We start from the raw sequence: 20,216 nt of genomic DNA on the forward strand, positions 1-20,216 counted from the left end.
CTTCATTTAATGTCAAAATAAAATGAAACTCACACTCTTCCGACAATCACAAACTCTTGTTTGGTTGAATTAAGCCTTGAGTCACCCAGTTAGATGTGAAAATATGCTGTTTGTATACACACTAAAATGACTGTTTATTTTGGGGCTGTTTCTGAAAAAAGGAAGAGGTCTTTCTCTGTAGGGATCATTTCAATAATGTTGTCAGACACTTTGAATAACAATCTGAGCCTGTCAGTGGCAAAAAATAAGCACTTTTATTGGGAGCAAATTATTCTGTTTCGTGGCTGCTGGCTGCAGCATTCTTTGACAATACTGGACCAACTTTAAAATACTTTGTTCTAAATATTTTAGGCACTTTGCTACAAAACATGAGACAGTAGGGTGCAGGCTGAAAATGCCCAAAGCTACCCTTAAAGATGCGCCCGCCTGATTTGAGACCAGTTCTGCTGTTTCATGTATCATTAACCACTTTGAAACAAGAGCAAATTGGTTTGATTTATTTCAAAAACATGGTAAGAAGGCAATAAGCACCTCACAGGGAATGGCCCAAATAACAGCAAGAAATGGGTAAAAAGTTACAAGAAAATTACCTGAAAATAAAAAGAAAAAGAAGAAAGTAAAAAACAAAGATAGAAAAATATGAAACTTATTTCAAGCAACTACTACATTTTTTAATGTATTTTTTTCTTTTTCTGTAGCAGTTTTAAATATATAATTAAGGAATTATAAATAAAGTTTTTAGTGACATAATTTCTTTGTCACCTTTTAACAATTTTTTTGCAGTTTGCGGGGTATTTCTTGCCAAGTTGCAAATTTTTTTCCATTTTATTTTATTTATTTTTTAATCATACCAATTTTGTCCGATTTCAGAGGTTTAAATGGCAGTAAAAGGCATTTGAAAGCAGTGCAAGAAAAGTGACGTCGCTCCAGTTTTTTAAAGAGTTAAAGTTGCTTGCTGTGACAGTGATGAGCTTTTTGTACATAACAGTGAGACACGGGTCGATTCAAACCATAGGCAGAGTCTGTTTGTACAGGATGTGCTTGGATTCCTGTACATTGTGTTTCTATAGCAGTGTGAGTGAATGCTGGTGTAGTATGATTGCTCACATGTCAGTACACACTCACAGGTCCACTGTAGTCTGATGACACCATATTGATTGTTTGAGAGGAAGAATAGGCAGATGCCACAGGGCAGTTTAGTTATCCATGAGCTGCCCTGCCATGCCACACAGGCATTGATTGCATGCACCGCATGTGTGTTTGTATGTGCTGCGTTGGTGTTTCACAACTGGACCTCACACTGAACATTTATTAAGATTTCTTTTTATTTTAATTTCAGAGTATTGCATTTCATCAGCACTCCTCTTTTTGTTGTTTTTTTCTCCTTTTTAGACCAGAAATATATTTAGAAAAGTAAATGAAATAATAATATAAATTAATATAAAACAAAATCTTTATATACATGTGTATACAAATACACATAATCACATAAACTCATGTGCAAATGAAAACACAAACACATTTGCATATATACTTTTGCCAACATATACATGTATTCACACTTTTGCCCAAATACGCTTCGGAAAATAAATCAGTACATTAAAGAATAGATAAATAAAATGATACCAAATAAGAAAAAAATAGAAAATAAGATACTGAAAAATAATGATATTATATATAATAAATATTTATATTTATTAATAAAAACAAATAAAATAAATATGTATATTATGTAAAATAATAATATTAAATACTAATAAATAGATAAACTAACTAAATAAACAAATAAAAAAGAAATACATTTTTAAAAAGAAAGAAAAAAATTATTAAGATTTCTAAAGATTGAATGCAGAGAAATCTCTTCATATTGTGTTGTTTCAGTAAATTTTCTGCAGGGCTGTTGCTAGGACTACAGTTACAGTGAGTGCGTGCAATATTTGTCCGCTGCATCCAGCATTCACACCACCAATAAGCTCCCAGCATGTGCCTCACTGAGTGTTACTGTAGCAAGTGTGTAAGTGTGTATTTAGGGTTTTCTCCTGGCTTGGTGAGATAAAAAGCAGAGGCAGGACACGTTTCTCTCCAGGATGTAAGGAAGCAGTGAGCCAAAGCGCACACAGCCGACTGCAACCTCCGTTTGTGATTGCTGATAAACTGCTCCACAGTTCTGTTCCCAACAGCCCTGAATGATTCTCACCCTTAACCATTCAACAGAGCACAAATCAATTAAGTTGAACAACAAAAGGGAACATGGCGCTATCAGGATTTTCTCCCACTGTGCTTTTTTACCCAAGGACAACAACGTGTTTCTGCATTGTTTGGCCTACACAAAGCGATCTCGCTAGCATTCTGTCTCCATCCATCTCCGGCCATGTGTGTGGGGGTGTTGTGCGGAGGTGGCTTAGCAGAAACACAGAGGCACTGAAACCAAACAGGGAGACATTTCCTTACTGTAGTTCTGAAACTGATATTGTAACGGTGATTGTTGCACGGAGAGGATTTGAATTTCACTCAACTCTGAAGTGAAGGACAACGACAAGCGATCAAAGAGAAACTGTGCTAAGGTGTTTTTCAGTGTTTCACTCTGAGTTTGGAAGTCGTGTTTGCAGGAGCTGTTTGGTTGTGGATGCTGGATGCTGTGTTTTTTAATGGCTACTTTTTATAATGTCCTATGGTATGGTGAAGCTGCAGTGTGCTGATCTGGCAGGGTAAAGAGGATAAAATGTGCTCAAGTCATGGCATTTATTTATTAAGTTATTAATTGCATAGCTTTCTTGAAAAACAAGGTTCCCGCAGATCCTTAAAAAGTTGTAGGCATTCAAGTTAATAATCTAAAAATTAGTCTTATTTGTATTAAATTGTCTTAAATTAAGCTTTCAGAAGTCTTCAAAATGTGTGGGAAGTAAGTTTTTGTAAATCCTGGCATTGCATTGTAAAAACTCCATATAATTGAAAACATATTTTTTCTTAAATAATTTCGCAAATGCCTCTCGTATTAATGTCACAAAGTAGGGTTGGGCTGGTATGAAAATTAAGCCAAACACCATACCGGACGAGTTTATGGAATTTTATGAGTTGTCCCACATGATCCAGCAGTCAGTCCTCAGTAGAACATACTGACATTGTGTCCCAATAGGAAACGAGTGTCAAATCATTACGTAGCATCATGTACCGCCAAAGCTATCTGTACACACTGAATCCATTAAATATGCTCCTCTGTTACTTCATGTAAACAGACCATGTAGCTATCAGCTGTGCACTCGAGATCAGACCGGAGACATAAACTACTTGCTATCTTCCTATGTTTATTATTTAATTTTTAAAATCAGAAAACACAGATTTTATATTGTGATACTTACTGGAAATTACATACAATATAACATTAGCCAACAGCAAGTAACGTTAGCTGGCTTGTTTTTAGTGATGGTCCTTTACATCAGCAAAAAATCTTTCAGTTTGACCTCCGGCGAGCCAGCTGACACTGTGTTTAGCTTTTGTTGTGAAATAAGAAGGTTTCGTATGAATCATCCCTCATTTCAACATCATGAATCGGCCAGTCTTTGTACAGTGCAGTGCTCTCAAAGCCAGCATCAGATATAAAAAGAAACACAGGGTTCTGTGACTTAGACTACCTTTGAAATTGCCAGAACATGACATAATGACAAATGCTGGTTAAATGTGTTTGCATAAATCAAATCAGTCTAAGCTCGTACACTGGACCAACAAAATCAAGAAAAAAACTGTCACGGCTGATGCTCAGAGCAGAGGATCCACTGTCTGCTAGGTAGCTCTCACTGTACTTGAAAATGCAACTTCTACAAAACTGGCAACTTAATGAGGATTTTACGGCACAACTGAAACTGACACAAGGCAATGCATATGAGGCTCGGTGTATTTTATGCAAAAGATTTCAAGCTCATGACTGGAAACAGGGCAGGGGAATTCATTGTGCAGAGAAACACAAAATTAAAATTATCAAGAAAACGCAAGAAAGTTATTTTTTAGGTAAAATTTATATTTTTAAATGTAGAAATTTCCCCAACTCTGTTTAACTCTTTCATGTTATTGTCCTCTAGTTTTGGTTATTGTGAAAATGGTCCTAAATTTAATCGAGTGGCATTAAAAAGTCTCAAGTCTAACTTACCTTGAGCTGTATAAATCCTAAAAAATCACATCCCTGCTGTCTTGAACAAATCCTGTGTTGCTAGGTTCAGGGCTTGGTCAGTCAGTCAAGTCTTCTATTAATAACAAAATCTTTACCAGCACAAGCAGGCAGTAAATAAATGCAGTGGGAGGAGAGGTGAGATTAGATGCATTTTGCACTCAATTGACTGAAATTAACCTAAATCCGGCTAAACTCTTTTTAATCCCTCTCTCGACTGCTTTCTCTCCACCTTTGCTCCGTAGACCACCATGGTGTCACTAGAGGGCCTGACAAAGGTCGTTGACCCCTCCCAACTGACGGCGGACTTTGATGGCAGCCTAGACTACAACCATGAAGAGTGGATAGAGGTGAGTTTGACCCACAAACCTTGTTTCTCAAGTCTAAACTGAAAATCAAGAGAAATGCTTCACTCAATAAGCAGAGAACAAAGCATGTAACCAAAAACATGAACTGTATTAACCCTTAGGGCCTGCTGTAACACTTGTATCTCTCTGTGCACAGAATGCACTTTTCAAAATCAAGCTTTAAGAAATATTATACATTAATATTGTTTTCTACTTTCACTGAGTTAATTTTTCAACCAACAAATATCAAATATTCATTAATTTCCAGAATTTTAACCCTTTAAATGCCAGGATTTTTGTCATGGTGCTTCTAGGTTTTTGTATTAAAAAAACACAAAAAATTGATAATTTGTAATATACTGTATTAAAATAGATTGTTTTGAATATCACAGCCTGGGATATGCCAGTGATTAGCAGCAACATTAGTTTTTATACATTATTATTTTTTGTGTAGTGTCAAATACTCACACTCATACTGCTCTGCACACAAAATGTTCTTTTCAAAATCAGGATATAAAATATAAATATATAAAAATGGAAAGAAGCAGTTGCTTTTGTGTCTGTAGCTGTATGTATGTGTGTATTGCTCTCTCACTCTGGTGCCTTGTTTTTATCCAGGTGCGTGTGGCATTTGAGGAGTTCTCAGGCCACGCCACCCAGATGCTGGCTCGACTAGAGGAGATGCAAGAAACCGTGTCAAGGAAAGACTTTCCCCAAGACCTGGACGGAGCCCGGCGGATGATAGAAGAACATGCCACGCTGAAGAAGAAAGTTATAAAGGCCCCAATAGAGGAGCTGGACACTGAGGGACAGAGGTCAGTTGTCGTTGATTTGTTTTTGCCTGATTTATAACTGAACAGTAGGACAATGGCTGGAAACTTTCATACTTTGATTCCAAATGTTTTCCTTTCTGCTTAGCTGTTATCTGTCTGTTTTAATGATTTATTAGCCCTTTTTACACAGAGATGGCGCTATAGAGCTGCTACTAAGCCCCTTCTATATGCCTTTCTTTGCATTTTTACGCAGAGCCAAACAACATCTGCTCCAGTATGTAATTTTAGAAAGCATGCCCACATCATGGAATCAAAAGGGGTGTGGTGGTTTATAGAACAGCGTCAGCCTCTCTTGTGACATATACGCATCGACAGCAATTTATTAACAATAACAGTGGCATAACATGTCAATAACAATCATTTTACGTCCCTGTTATATGGCGGCTGATCTCGTCCTCTGCTTGGAGGCTAAGGAGCTCCCTGACAGAGCTCTGATTGGGAGCCCAAAAAAACAGGCCTGACCCCACATGTGCACACAGTTTCTGTCCAAGCCCAACCCAAAGCAGCAGTTTTAGGAGTGTTTCCTCGCACCACTTCTCCCTCTTCTCTTCCTCCTGTTAGTCTGTCATCATCATCTGGTTATAACATTCCAAGAAGTATGGTGATGGATGTTCAAAACATTAGCAGCTTTATTTCTAGCCGTCATTATTTCCAATCAAAGGCCACGTAGGCGTGTTATGCGAGCGATAAAGGAAAGGCGAGACCCTTTTACGTGGGATCGGCCATGTATGAGGGATTTCTGGGAAGTGATAGTCCACGATTTTACAGAGGAATTGTGGATTTAAAACTTCCAGATGATCTGCTCAACTTTGAAGAGTTATGCAATGCAATAACAATGACCTATAAAAGCGAAAAAAGTGTTTTCATTGCAGAGTTGTGAAATATGACTTTTTTGTGATAAATTTAAGTTTTTCCGAAACTGACATGTTAGGCATTGCGCAAATTGAGGGTTAATTTAAACCCAGCTTCTGTTTTCTCAATTTTCAGACATTTACAGCCACTGTTCTTCTTTGAATTAGCTGCAAACTGCGAGCAGCTGCTTTTTAAATCTCTTGCAGTTTGTCACACCCATAACACACTGTCATAATGTCACTGCCCATGGTCCCGTCTTACCAGCTGTCCTGTTTATACAGACACTGTTTCAGTGCTGTTATTACCGCCCATAGTGAATTAAAGGCGAGACAACTCTGACACAACCCCCATTCCATCATTATATCTATAACGAACTGTGAGGCGGCGTAATGGCACAATAGAACCGCCTTGCACAGGAAGAGTAAAAGAAACTATTGTCACTTCCCCTTCTCAACCAGCTTTTGACCCCACCTTCAAGGTACTCACTCAGAGCAACTAAAAAAAACACTTAATTTAAATCATGCTTGAATCTAGATATAACACCAGCATTTTCACAAAATTTAATCAGTGGATTCTATTCTGAATGTATATGGTTATCTATCTGTTATCTGTCTATTTGTGCTTGTAAAGTCAAATGTTTCTCATTTACACAAATGCAGAACTTTGTTCAGTAAAGCAATTGCAGCTAACCCTGAGCATGAGTAATGTAACCATGACATTAAAACGCACATTAAATCCGTCCCCAGGTTGCTCCAGAGAATCCAGAGCAGCGAGTCCTTCTCCAACCGTAACGGCAGCAGCAGTGGAGGCAGCGGCGGCAGCAGCAGCAGCAGCAGCGGGGGGTTGTGTAACGCCGACACCCAGGGCCTGGTGCCACGGATCACCCAGCTGCTGGACAAACTGCACTCTACCCGACAGCACCTCCACCAGGCCTGGCACGTCCGCAAGCTCCAGCTGGACCAGTGCTTCCAGCTGCGTCTGTTTGAGCAGGACGCAGAGAAGGTCGGTGTCATTCGGCGTGTGCTGTGATGTAGTGGTAATCTATAGCCATGGTGATCACTGTAGGGCAGGCAACTGCCAATATAAACAAAAACTTAATTACACCCACTGTGAGGTATTGATTTATGCTGCGTATGCCCGGCTCATGAACTGGTATGCTTTTTATTCTGGCCCTTAACCCTTTGAAACTTCCAACAATTTAGAATTATTCCTTTCAAAAATATTAGAAGAAGCAAATGAGCAATTTCAGAGGGAATGGCCCAAATATTATCAAAAAATACTACTACTACTACTGCTGCTGCTGCTGCTGCTACTACTTCTACTACTACTACTGCTACTTATAATAAAATTTATTTTCATAGCACCTTTCATACAAGAAATATAGCCCAATGTGCTTTACAACAAAGAAAATACATGCACCAAGTACTTCAAATTTAAAGACATAGAGGACATAAAGACATAATAAAACCTGCATGTAAAAATATGATAAGATCATAATAGAATACATAGAATGCATCTTCATACAGATAAAACCCTCTTGATAATACCAATAAAAGTAAGATTACGAATAGGATAAAAATAGAATGCATGGAATGCATAAAATTCGATGGAAAATGAAACCAATTGAGATCATATTGATAAAAATAAAGCTAAAAATAGAATGGATAAAATTAATAAAATTGAGGAAAATGCAACATTTAAAAGAGGTGCAGCAGTGTGTGAGTGTAAAGCAACACGCAAAGCAGTTAAGTCAGAGTTATGTGCTATAAATCAAATAAAAAAACAAAAAGTTAAAAGAAAATTACTAGAAAATTGAAAAAAAAGAGAACAAAAAAGAAAAAATAAAGAAAAAAACACAAACAAACAAAAATAATAATAATAATTCAATATATAATAATGATGATTATAAATATTGTTTTCTGGTTTTATTTTCCCAAGCTTATTTTTATTGCCTTTTTCTCGGCGTTGGAGTGCAGCGCAAGAAAAAATGATTTCTCTCCAGGTTTCCAGGTTTTAAACAGCAGCTTAAAACTTCATTTCACAAATAAAATGGGAGGTAAAAACTGAATGGCTTTGCACTCCGCCACGTCCTAGCCTGACAGACAGGAAGATGGAGGAGAGCTTGCGCAGGTACAAAGCCACCTACTCTGGCTGCCTCCCAGACAGCCCAGGTGATGACAGCTGCGGCACAAAATAGAAAGAGACGCGGAGAGAAACTCAGAGAGCCGTGTTTGAGTGAGTAGAATAAAATAGCAGGTTGCAGCAACAGAGAGAGCTGCAGTCTTGGATACACTGCAGTCGTAGGAGCTTGTTGCTAGGACACCATAGGCCACGAGTTTGTTCTCTGGGAGAGCCTGAGAGGATACTCTTAAAAGAGGCAGTCTGTTTCTCTGTATTCTGGCCTGGAAAGATGACAACTTTAAGCACACTGCAGCAGCACACACAAACACACTCAGGTCACACGGCTAAGTGCCAGCTGTTTGTTTTTAAACAGTGATCTGTGAAAGTTAATGGTGAACCCTGTACCTGGTGTGTGTATGTTTTTCATCCAGCTAACATTATTTTTCTGTGTCTGTTCCTCGTGCCTCAGATGTTCGACTGGATCATGCACAACAAGGGTTTGTTCCTGGCAGGATACACAGAGATTGGCAACAACCACCCCCACGCCATCGAGCTGCAAACCCAGCACAACCACTTCGCTATGAACTGCATGGTAAGACACGCGCGCACGCGCACTGATTCGCGGCAAGAGGTAATGCTTTTCCGCCCACTTGGACTATCAAGTCCGTGCCCCGCACTCTGTAATCATATAGTTACTGCACTTAGCGTCAGCCTCTAGAGCTCTGTTTGAGTGTTTGTTTGGAGCAGCCTGTGCTTGTGTGCACTCACGCTTTCTCTGCGCACTAGCAGCACCACAACCAGGTATTAAGTAATCCTATTCTTTATCCATAGTCAGTCTTACATAACCATTATGAAACTATTGAGAGGAGGAATCAATCCAGCCGCTAGAGTTTCTATCCTCGATGAGAAATGTTGGTGACGATTCGATAGCCCGCCCCTCAGACTCTGCTGCTTTTGCTTGCAGTTCTTTATTTACTCTTTTCTTGAGCCAGGCTCCTTGTCTCTCTGATTTTTCTTTAATTTCATTATCACCCACTGCAAAGTAGCTTTTCCTTCAAGAACAAGGGAAGAAGTTAGAAGTTGCAAATTTCCTTAAATTTAGCCAAAAAAGAAATGAAATTAAAAAAATATATGTAAATATATAGATAAAATACTTAGTGTAATACTACTACTACTACTACTACTACTACCAACTATGATAATATATATTATTATTATTATTATTATTATTATTATTATTATTTCATTATTATTATAAATGTAGTTTTCTGGACATTTTTCTTTATTTTTTAATTATTATTGACTTAAAATAATTTTCTGCTCATTTTCTTGTCACCTTTTCCTAATTTCTTGCAATTTGTAGGAGATCTCTTGCCAGGTTGCTCATTGCCTTTTGAAAGTCAAATCAATGTGTTCAGGTTTCAAAGATTTAAATGTATGTGAAAGGCATCTGAACACAGCACAAAAAAAAACTGAAGTTCCAGTTAACAAAGGGTTAATTTACCCACAATGCTTCCATTTAGATGTCTCTTTCTCTATCCTTGTCCCGCTGTGCAGAATGTGTATGTGAACATCAACCGCATCATGTCGGTGGGCAACCGGTTGCTGGAGTCAGGTCACTACGCCTCTCAGCAGATCAAGCAGATCTCAGGCCAGCTGGAGCAGGAGTGGAAGGCCTTCGCCGCTGCGCTGGATGAACGCAGCACGCTGTTGGAGATGTCAGCCAGCTTTCACCAGAAATGTGACCAGGTGAGTCATGCAGCACAGTGCAGGGCTGCAACTAAAGATGAATTTCATTTAAGATTCATCTGGTGAATATTGAGTCAGTTAATCAAATAATCATTTTATCTAGTTTCCTGTGCCCAATCTTTTGCTTGTTTTGTTTGAATGACTGTACTACACTGAAATATATTCAATTTGTTTTTATGAAAAACAAAAACATCACTTAATGTCTTCACATTTGAGAGGCTGGAACTAGCACATATTTGGACATTTTCCTTTCAAATGACCTAAATGATGAAGGAAATGGGTAGGGTTGGAAAGGTGGCTAAGACATGGCCAGTCACCCAATCGTGCTGCCTCTCGATCCGCCCCCCAAGCCTCCGCCCCCCGGCCCACCACCCCCCCCCCCCCCCCCCCATACACTCCCAGGGTGTTTTGGGGGGGGGGGACCTTGGACCTGAATCAATCAGCACCAATCAGCACCAATACTTCATACCCATATATATTGCTTTTCAACTGAAAAAAGTGGCTGGGGGCTTAGTTACTCTTAAATGAATATAGGTGAGTGACTGTCTCCTGCCAGGGTTGCTTCTCTGTGGTGCATGAAGCCAAAAAAACCCCATAAGTTTCCACAGTATAAAATTACCCACATTGTTAGGCACATATAGAAAACACACTAGAGATGTATCGTGGCAGAGCTTTGCAGAGTAAAGCTGATCGCCAAATGGCTAACTTCCGGTGTAGTGCCCCGCTAACTTGAATGAGGATAAAATTATTTAATTTTTCACACCTGCCAGGGTTGCTTCTCTGTGTCATTTTGCCATTTTCTATGTCATTTTGTCAGGGTTTGACTAAACTATTTGAATGGACGCACACAGACACGTGCACACGCTCTCTGGGTGGTGAAATATTCATTTGGCCTCATTAAATCTGTAAAGCCCAACATATGCATTAAATTAACATATATTTACATACACATATGCAGTATGTAAGTAAGGCATTTGTTATCTGTGGTTATTTCTGTCTGTGCTCATTAGTTGCACCACTATGGAATGATTCATAGCCTGAAAAAGCACACCAGCAGAATCCCAATGAGGGGACATGGGTGGTACGACTTTTCCGACCTGGAGCATGGCTGTCATCAGACCAGCCTTTAATATTTGGGAGCTGAAATAGAAACTGTTTTTTTCCCCCAAAGGTTTCACCCCAACCTTTTCTCCTCTGTGCACACTGAGATGCTCGTTTCAAACCTTTGTTCTACTCATGTATCTTATTCCAATTATCATGGGAGAGATGTTTGAAGACGATAATGAGATCACTTGAAGTTGTGATGTTTCTTTGAGGCCAGCATTGCTGAGTGTTTTTTGTTTTCCTCCCCTCCCACAGGGGTGTACAGAAAGTTGTAGAAAGTCACCACAGGCCAACGAGCAGCACACTCAGCCATGCATAATTCTCCTGCTCATAACCATACTCAAGGACATTTCTGCGTGTTTAAGCTCAGTAAGAGTTTAAAAAATGCTCCTCAGGTGACGTGTTCATTCTGGTAGATCTAACTTCCATGTGACTCCTGGCAGAAGCACAAGGATGTGTACACCACCGCTGTCTCTCTGTGAAAAGCTTCACATCTGAGTGTCAGTTTGTGTAAATGGAAGTGTGTGTTTTCTCCTCTGCAGTACATGGGTAACGTGGACTCGTGGTGTAAGGCGTGCGGCGAGGTGGATCTGCCCTCTGAGCTGCAAGACCTGGAAGACGCCATCCATCACCACCAGGGCCTGTATGAACACATCACTGCTGCCTACTCTGAGGTAACACTTCATCCTCATTTACAATGTGCAAAACAATGAAGAGTGGAAAATTGCATTTGACATCACAACAACACTTAAGCATGGCCTGTTATGTTTGCAGCAATATCCTTCAATATTTGCAGCAAGAGGCATGATTTAGTTCAATTCAGTGCGTTTGTTTTTTTTCCCAGATCATTGCATATAATCATGAAATTGCCATTTTTTGCTATTGATTACAGAAAGTTTTAACAGCAATACACACTTGGTAAGATTGAAACTGTTTTAAACCAGCATTATATCCTCACTTTACTCTTTTTGTTGTTGTTTTTTTCTTTTTTAAACAGGAAAATATATTTAAAAAATTAAAGAAAATAATTTAAAGTATAGAATATAGAATAAAATAGAATTTATTTTTTAAACATTAACAATGTAAAAAAAAATTGCAACTGAACATGCCAAAAAATAGCTTTTAATTCTGTTTCTCAATAATTCCACCTCATGGCTCTTTCAGTTATCATTTCCCAGTTTCTAAATGTCACATCAAAAGTATGTGCACTGTTATCCAGTTTGCTGGGAAATGTTTTTATTTCCAGGTGAAGTCAGTACAAGTCATGTTTATGATTGTGTATTTTCATTTTTATTCACTGCATTTGTGTACCCCCCCCCCCCCCCAAAAAAAACATAATGTATTTTCCAACTATTTGTCAGGTGAGTCAAGATGGCAAAGCCCTGCTTGACAAGCTGCAGCGACCTTTGACCCCAGGCAGTGCCGATTCACTAACGGCCTCAGCAAACTACTCCAAGGCAGTGCACCACGTCCTGGACATCATCCACGAGGTGCTGCATCATCAGAGACAGCTGGAAAACATCTGGCAACACCGCAAAGTGCGGCTGCACCAACGTCTGCAGCTCTGTGTCTTTCAACAGGACGTCCAACAGGTACAAACACATATTTCTACACACTGTATGTGTTTTTGTTTATATGCATGCACATTTGTTCAGACTCATTGTTATTCCAGGACCAAAGTTAATTGGCAGTTTTTTCAGTGTAGCATGGAGAGGGTTAGTAATTTGAAAATAGCAGGGTAGCAGACTGGTTAGAGGAATTCCTCTCTTAATAGAGGGTTTGATCCCCGCAGCAGCCATGTTTCCTTTCAGAATGTCCTTGAGCAAGTTGCGTCTTCACTCATCATGCGTTTGAGTGGAAGGAACGTTGGCTAAAAGCCGGTAATGGAAGTGTTGTCTGCAGAATAAAGGCTCGAGAATGAGCAAAACAAGCACACTATAATCAAAGGGTCCGATATCATAATACAGCAGCATTCTGTCCAAAAATCATGGGCATTCCTTGGTGTGTTGACATGGCAACTGTTACTATGGCAACTGAATTGGGTCATATGTCCATGCAGATGCTGTTCATGCGTTTTAGGCGTGAAGGACAGAGGAGTGTGAGAGAGGCAGGCTCAGTGAGACGCCTCATAAAATACTCCTCATTATGTCTGTCAGTCTTCTGTTCTTAAACACTCTCCTGATTGTCATCACCACTCATGGCTCATCCACCACCTCATACCGCCCTCTTGTGGTCGCCTATTTCCCATTGCTTGTCTCACTGTGTGGACATGTGGTGTCTGTGCACAGGTGCTGGACTGGATAGAAAACCACGGAGAGGCCTTCCTCAGCAAACACACAGGCGTGGGAAAGTCCCTGCACCGAGCCCGGGCTCTGCAGAAACGGCACGAAGACTTTGAGGAAGTAGCACAGGTGAGTCAGTTCTCCTTCTGTAACTCTCACTCTCCACATGCTTGAAACCAAGAAAATCACTACGTTGGCAGATGGATTCCCTGGTGCTCAAATAGCATATAGTTAGCAGCGAGTGTCAGACATAATTAATATTTTTTATCACAGCTACAAGAAAGCAACAGTTAAATCTGCAATGATACTGTGTTTTTTCCACTTTAGGGATTAATGTACAGTTTTTTTACGTTACCAACATGCGTTTACCTATACTTTGCTTTTTTGCAACAAACCAAAAATAGGCATGTAAATGAAAACTCCAGCTCACTATCTGCTGGATAACATAACCAAAAACTCTGTTCTGCTGTCTGTTTCAATCAGTGGGCGGGTTCACATTAACCCTCAAATTGCACAAAATGAAATTGCAATTATAAAATACACTTTATGGAAACAAGTCAATTTAAAAAACTCCCCTTAGTCGCAAAAAAGTTTTTTCAAAGACATATTTCACAAAACTGCAATGGAAACATTTTTTGGCTTTTCTAGCTCACATGATGCTGCAATAGAAATACAGCTGCTAATGTTTTGAGCATCAATCACCATGTTTCTTGGGATGTTAACACCAGAGGTGATGGTCACAGAGCATCACTCAGTGGAAATGCAGTCATCTCGCAATTGCGTTTTATTGACATTTCTAAAATGTCGCTTAAGTTTGGCACAAATCTGCAATGGAAACCCGCCTTGTACCTTCTCCTCTACATGTACTGACTCCCCCTCCCCTTCAGCTCCCTGACTAGGGCAATCAGTAGATTTTTTTTCAGATCCCATGATGGTTACTGCAACTACTGGGAGGAAATGCATCTCTCCTCAATGACTAAAGCTCTCATCACATCACAACGACATCATTAGTGGGGCGACTATGGTGAAGGAGTTAGAGCAGGTCATCCACTAATACTAATAGGATGATCCCTGGCTCCTCCACTCCGCAGGTCGCAGTGTCCTTCCAGAAAATGCTAAACATCAAATTACTCCCATTTGTTGTTGTTGTTGTTTTTTTTTTTAAGATTATTTTTTTGGCATTTTTGCCTTTATTACACAGGACAGAAGATCAATAGCGTGAAAGGGGGAGAGAGAGGGAATGATATGTAGCAAAGGGCCGGAAGCTGGAATTGAACCCACGGCTGCTGCGGCAAGGACATTGCCTTCATTTATGGGGCGCCTTTTATATCCACTGAGCCACCCGACGCCCCTCCTGATTGTTGTTTTATCAGTGTTTCATCAGTGTTTCAGTGTGTATAAACTGAGTTGCAGGTGGCACCTAAGACGGTAGCCTCGACCACTTGTGTTTGAATGTGTGTGTGAATGGGTAAATTTGACACGTGGTTCGAAAGCGCCTTAGGTGGTCGGAAGGTTAAAATCGTTCTATCAGGGTTTCCCACACATTCATTTATTTGTGGCGTGCAGCCACCAGTAACTCCTCCACTGCCACAAAAACATTTTCTAGCTCTGTTGAAATACATATTATTTATTGCACCACGCTGTCATATGGAGCACACTGCGATAATATATATTGTGAAATACTTCTATTTATTAGCTTTTTTCAGCAGCAAATTTTGTCCCCAAAAGAAAACAAATTTGTTTCATCCAATAAGATAAAGTTTCAGTGTGTTCATCTCACTTCAATCATTTTCAGTACAGCAACATGTATCTAGTGGACTGAAAAAGCTTTTGGTTTTATTCTAGCAGGCTAATAAAAGTTTGCTGTAAAACTTGAAATTAAGGCCTCGTCCAAATTAGATGCCATGGCCCTTTCACCAGCCCTATGTGGCAACACATTTTGACAGATAAAGGCCTGTCTCAATAAGAGGCCTGGTTACCATGCAGGTCATTTTCTTTGGATGTATAAAGCCATTTTTATGGCTACCTGCTGGAGTAAACGTTAGTTAGCTGCTTAGATCACGCACACAATATGTGTTAATTTTACCGACACCATGAGCACCAAAGAAGACAGTAATACTGGGGATGTAAACAAGGGAGACACAAACAAAAGAAATTAGTGGATTTTTTTTTAAAATGCCTGGGAAAATGTCCATTTATAATAAATATACTTTAAATTATTTCACAGAATTATTATAATTTTTAAGCTTTTTTTTTTCAGGTCATTTCTGTCTTTTTTTTTTAATTTTCATTTTTTTGGCAAATCTTCAGGTAATTTTTGTACTTTCACAGATTTCTTGCTAACTTATTTTGTTTCTTCTTTTTTCTTCTTTTGTTGCTTATTACCTTCTTCCCATGTTTTTGTAAAACAAAACAAAACCAAACAGCTATTTTGCCCAGGTTTCAAAAGGTTTAACAAATCATTTGATTCTATTTCCCATTTTTGTTGAGCAACACCTTTTTGTGAAAGGAATTAAAATCCTGTCCCAAATATCAGCCTGTTGAGTTCAATGATTTAAGCAAATAATAGCCCGGTGATATGTTTTTGTACGATCAATGATTCTTTTTTAAGCGATACTTGGCGTCTGTGTATTGATACAATATTGCTACGCAACCATTTGACGATACTATTCTTTATTGATTTTTTTAACCCTACACCTGGTATTTAACTGCTAGATACCCCCACATAAGGTTGCACTTGTACTTTACTTTGTAATAATTTTCTGCTACTTATACTTCATCTCCACTACAATTTAATTTTACTTTCACTTTAAGTTGAAAAAAAAATATGTGCATACTTTTACCTTAGTGACATTTCTAGTGCAGTCCTTGTATTTTGTGCTGCAGTATTGCTGCTTTTACACAGTAAAGGATCTTCTTCCATCACGTCTAATAACTGACGAAAATATGTAGAATACTACCCTAGAGTATCAGATCTGATCAGCTTTAACCAGAAAATATTAATACCAAGTGTAATGTAGCCATTTGTTTCTGCAACCATCTTTCTCTTCCTCTTTCTGTCACCTTCACCCACTCTCCATCTCCATTTCCTCTCACCAGTTATCTCTGCGCAGCTCTACTATCAGCGACTCTATCAGTGTACACGTCTCCTACATATCCTGTTTTCCATTTTCTACCCGTCTCTCCTCTCTCTGCTTATGTTTAGAATATGCTTTACTTGCATTACATGGTCTTCCTGGTGTAATCCATCTCTCTCTCTCTCTCCTTCCCCGGCTGCGGCATAGAATACGTACACCAATGCAGACAAGCTGCTGGAGGCGGCTGAGCAGCTGGCCCAGACGGGAGAGTGCGACCCTGAGGAGATCTACCAGGCCGCCCACCAGCTCGAAGACAGGATCCAAGACTTTGTTCGCCGCGTGGAGCAGCGCAAAGTCCTGCTGGACATGTCTGTCGCCTTCCACACACACGTCAAAGAGGTAGGCAGGGAGGGTGACGTAACGCTGAAGTGGATGGTGGGCTGTGTTTGTGTGGATGAGAGCTTTCACACTGCTCTCTGAGAACAATTACCAGATATAATGGCTTTTGTACCGTTAGTCACATAGATGAATATTTCTCAGTCCCCACCACAGCTGAGGATATATGAGAATTTTGGCATGTTCATCAAATGATGTTTTTAATTTTGATAGAGATCTTACACAAGTGACAAGTCTAAATATTTCATATTGCAAATATCAGGAAAAAATGGGATATTATAATAAAATAAACATCATACCAATGGATGTTCTCCTGCAGCTGTGGACATGGCTGGAGGACCTCCAGAAAGAGCTGCTGGATGACGTCTATGCCGAGTCGGTGGAGGCCGTGCAGGATCTGATCAAACGCTTCGGCCAGCAGCAGCAGACCACGCTGCAGGTCACCGTCAACGTCATCAAGGAGGGAGAGGATCTCATCCAGCAGCTCAGGTACACTGTAATGGTCCTGAATAAACATGACACTAGTGCCAAGCATTAAGGACAATGAGACAATTCTAAAAGTAAACGGGGACCTAAATCAAAACCTTGACACTGAAACAAAACAAATAAAGGGTAGTCTGACAGTGAACTGAAACCAGCGTCAGTATCAGTTCTCATGTGATGCAAAACTTGCATCAGTTGAACCAGGAAAGTCTGTATTTCCCCTACCATTATATTGTTTGTGTGTGTGTGTGGGGGGGGGGGGGTCGAGCCAACCAGTAAACTAGTACTATTAATTATTACTACTGAGTTTTGACAGACATCTTTTTGTAAAAAAGATATATGACTTCTGTTGAACAGTCAGAGGTCTCTGTTGTCATATTTTCCGCTTCGTACTGGGAAGCACATGTTCAGTGGGAGACAGGTGTGGACTGCAGGCACGCCAGTCTAGTAGCTGCACTCTTACTATGAAACCAAGCTGTCTCATTGTCTTACTGAAATACGCAGTGACGTCCCTGATAAAGATGTTGTCTGGATGGCAGCATATGTTTCTCCAAAACCTGTGTGTACCTTTCAGCATATATGGTGCCTTCACAGATGGGCACAGTTTATCATTTTGAACATTCAATTCAATTCAATTCAGTTTTATTTATTTATAAAGCCCATTATCACAAATCACAATGAGCTTCAGAGGACTTTACAGCATACAACATCCCTCTGTGCTTCGACCCTCACAGTGGTTAAGAAGGAACTTCTACCAAAAGCCCTTTAACAGGGAAACTTTAGAAAGGGCAACTGAGAAGGTATCCCTCTTTCAGGACGGAGAGACATGCAATAGTCTGTCAAATGTCATATGTACAGAACAGATTAACAAAGAAATATCTTGACTTAGAACTGTATTTGTTAAAAAAAGCAAATAATTGTGTTCTATTTTTATTTGTTTTACACAGCATCCAACGTTTTGTAATTTGGGTTGTAATATGGGGAGCACTGCTTTAAAGCATTGATAGTTAGGAGAGAAGCAGCAGTGTAAGAGAAGAAGATAATGGTGCACATGCTGCGCCTAGCACATGATGCAGTAACCCTCTGGGCCAATTAGTGACAATAAAAACGCACAGAAAAAGAATGCATAAACATTTTTAGGTCTATTTACATAACGGCCTTCTCTGGGTCTTTTTGGCAGGGTCATTTAGTCAGGGGCAGATCTGGAACAGTAATGTATGTGAATATGTAAATACATGCAGGTAACAGTCAGACATTTGGAAGAGACAGTAGTGAGATGCATGAAAACACCAAAAAAAGAAAGCAGAGAGGGTGGAAGGTGTTGGAGAGGTGGATGCAGTCTCCAAGAGGATGTTCCAGTCCCTCTTCATCCACCCCCTTTTCTCTCTCTCTCTCTCGCTCTCTCTCTCGCTCGCTCTCTCTCTCTCGCTCTCGCTCGCTCTCTCTCTCGCTCGCTCTCTCTCTCTCTCTCTCTCGCTCTATTAGCTCATCAGTGATTTCTTACATAAGTCTGCTTTTAGAAGCGCGTGCCTAATTGTGTGGCACTCTAAGGCAACTGTAACTCTACACACCTTTAGCCCGACACTGTGCAGTGTGTGTGCACATGTGCATTCATGAATGTGCACTCGAGTGTGGGAGTGTATTTGTCACGCTGAATAATCAACCTGAAGCCAATCAGAATCCATCTGACCTCTGCTGTCTTTGCTGACTCACATGTGTCTTCTGGTTAACACACTGCTGTCTGCGTCGGTGCATCATGTGCGTGTGCATCTGTCGGATTGATGAATCAGAAACTGTTTGACCTGTTTCTTTCCCAAGACGAGGAAAAAAGCATCATAATCTAATATCAGGATAGATTGTTGCAACATGAAATCCATTCAGTAAAAGTAAAATGTACTTACAAGAGGATTCATCTAGACACAAAGGACAATACTTATATATAAGTAATAGAAAGACAGGCATTTGAGGTAAATTCAATTATTACATTATAATAGTATGAATTTAGTTTGGAAAGGATCTGATGTTTATATTTCGCAACTGTTGCAAATCCTGTAGTTTTTGGCAGAAAAATTAAGGTTGAAATAAATATAAAAAATATTTATTTTTTATAATTCATACACTAAAAGAATAAAACGACTTTCAAATGCTTAAGTGTGACAACCTCTCATGTCTAAAGACAATGCAAGTTTTTAGTCTCACAATTCCATTTCCCATCCTGCTCCTGATGAAAAATATTACACCAAACTCCCTTTAAGAAATATAACATATTAACATTGGCAAAAACACAAAATTCTAGAAACACAAATTAAAAGCCTTTCCATGTAGATAGTATTATTGTCAAATCTGCATTAATATAATCCATATAGATAAACTGTTATTCATACAAACTTTACATTTTGTCACCTTGACTCGTTACTGGTTATCTGCAGTATTTTAGTGGGGAATGAGAGCAATGTAGAGATGAGAGGTTTCAAAAATGAAGATTCCTCACTAAAATAAGTGCTGGTTGATAGAAAACTGCCAGTAACACAAAACATGTTTGACTTTGGCAGAACGTCAAAGATGAGAAAAGGACTGACTTCAGACAGCTCGAACTGAGTTTTATGATCACCTAACACCAAACGATTAAGATCCCATGCGCATGCAGCCACTGAGATTAAATTCTCAGAATTTTATTCTGACATTGAATATTTGTCAGCAACAATGAAATGACATAAAAAATGATTTAAGTGTAAGGCTACCATTAGTCTTTAATCAATTTTACTGACTTTTACACTCAGTTCACTTTTAGCTTTGTCTGTACTAATATT

The 20,216-nt window shown here is 39.4% G+C and overlaps 1 protein-coding gene across 1 annotated transcript in view; it reads left to right on the forward strand.

Moving 5' to 3' along the window:
- LOC121958199 (triple functional domain protein) overlaps positions 1-20,216 on the forward strand; it is a 120,661-nt gene that overhangs the window by 57,346 nt on the left and 43,099 nt on the right. The window contains exons 6-15 of the mRNA XM_042507071.1: positions 4,408-4,512; positions 5,128-5,324; positions 6,941-7,196; positions 8,785-8,907; positions 9,873-10,064; positions 11,711-11,842; positions 12,530-12,760; positions 13,457-13,579; positions 16,735-16,926; positions 17,243-17,412. Coding sequence (XP_042363005.1) covers positions 4,408-4,512; positions 5,128-5,324; positions 6,941-7,196; positions 8,785-8,907; positions 9,873-10,064; positions 11,711-11,842; positions 12,530-12,760; positions 13,457-13,579; positions 16,735-16,926; positions 17,243-17,412 — 1,721 coding nt within the window. The remainder of the gene's footprint in view (positions 1-4,407; positions 4,513-5,127; positions 5,325-6,940; positions 7,197-8,784; positions 8,908-9,872; positions 10,065-11,710; positions 11,843-12,529; positions 12,761-13,456; positions 13,580-16,734; positions 16,927-17,242; positions 17,413-20,216) is intronic.

The sequence above is a fragment of the Plectropomus leopardus genome, chromosome 18, assembly GCF_008729295.1.
Source record: "Plectropomus leopardus isolate mb chromosome 18, YSFRI_Pleo_2.0, whole genome shotgun sequence".
NCBI lineage: Eukaryota > Metazoa > Chordata > Actinopteri > Perciformes > Serranidae > Plectropomus > Plectropomus leopardus.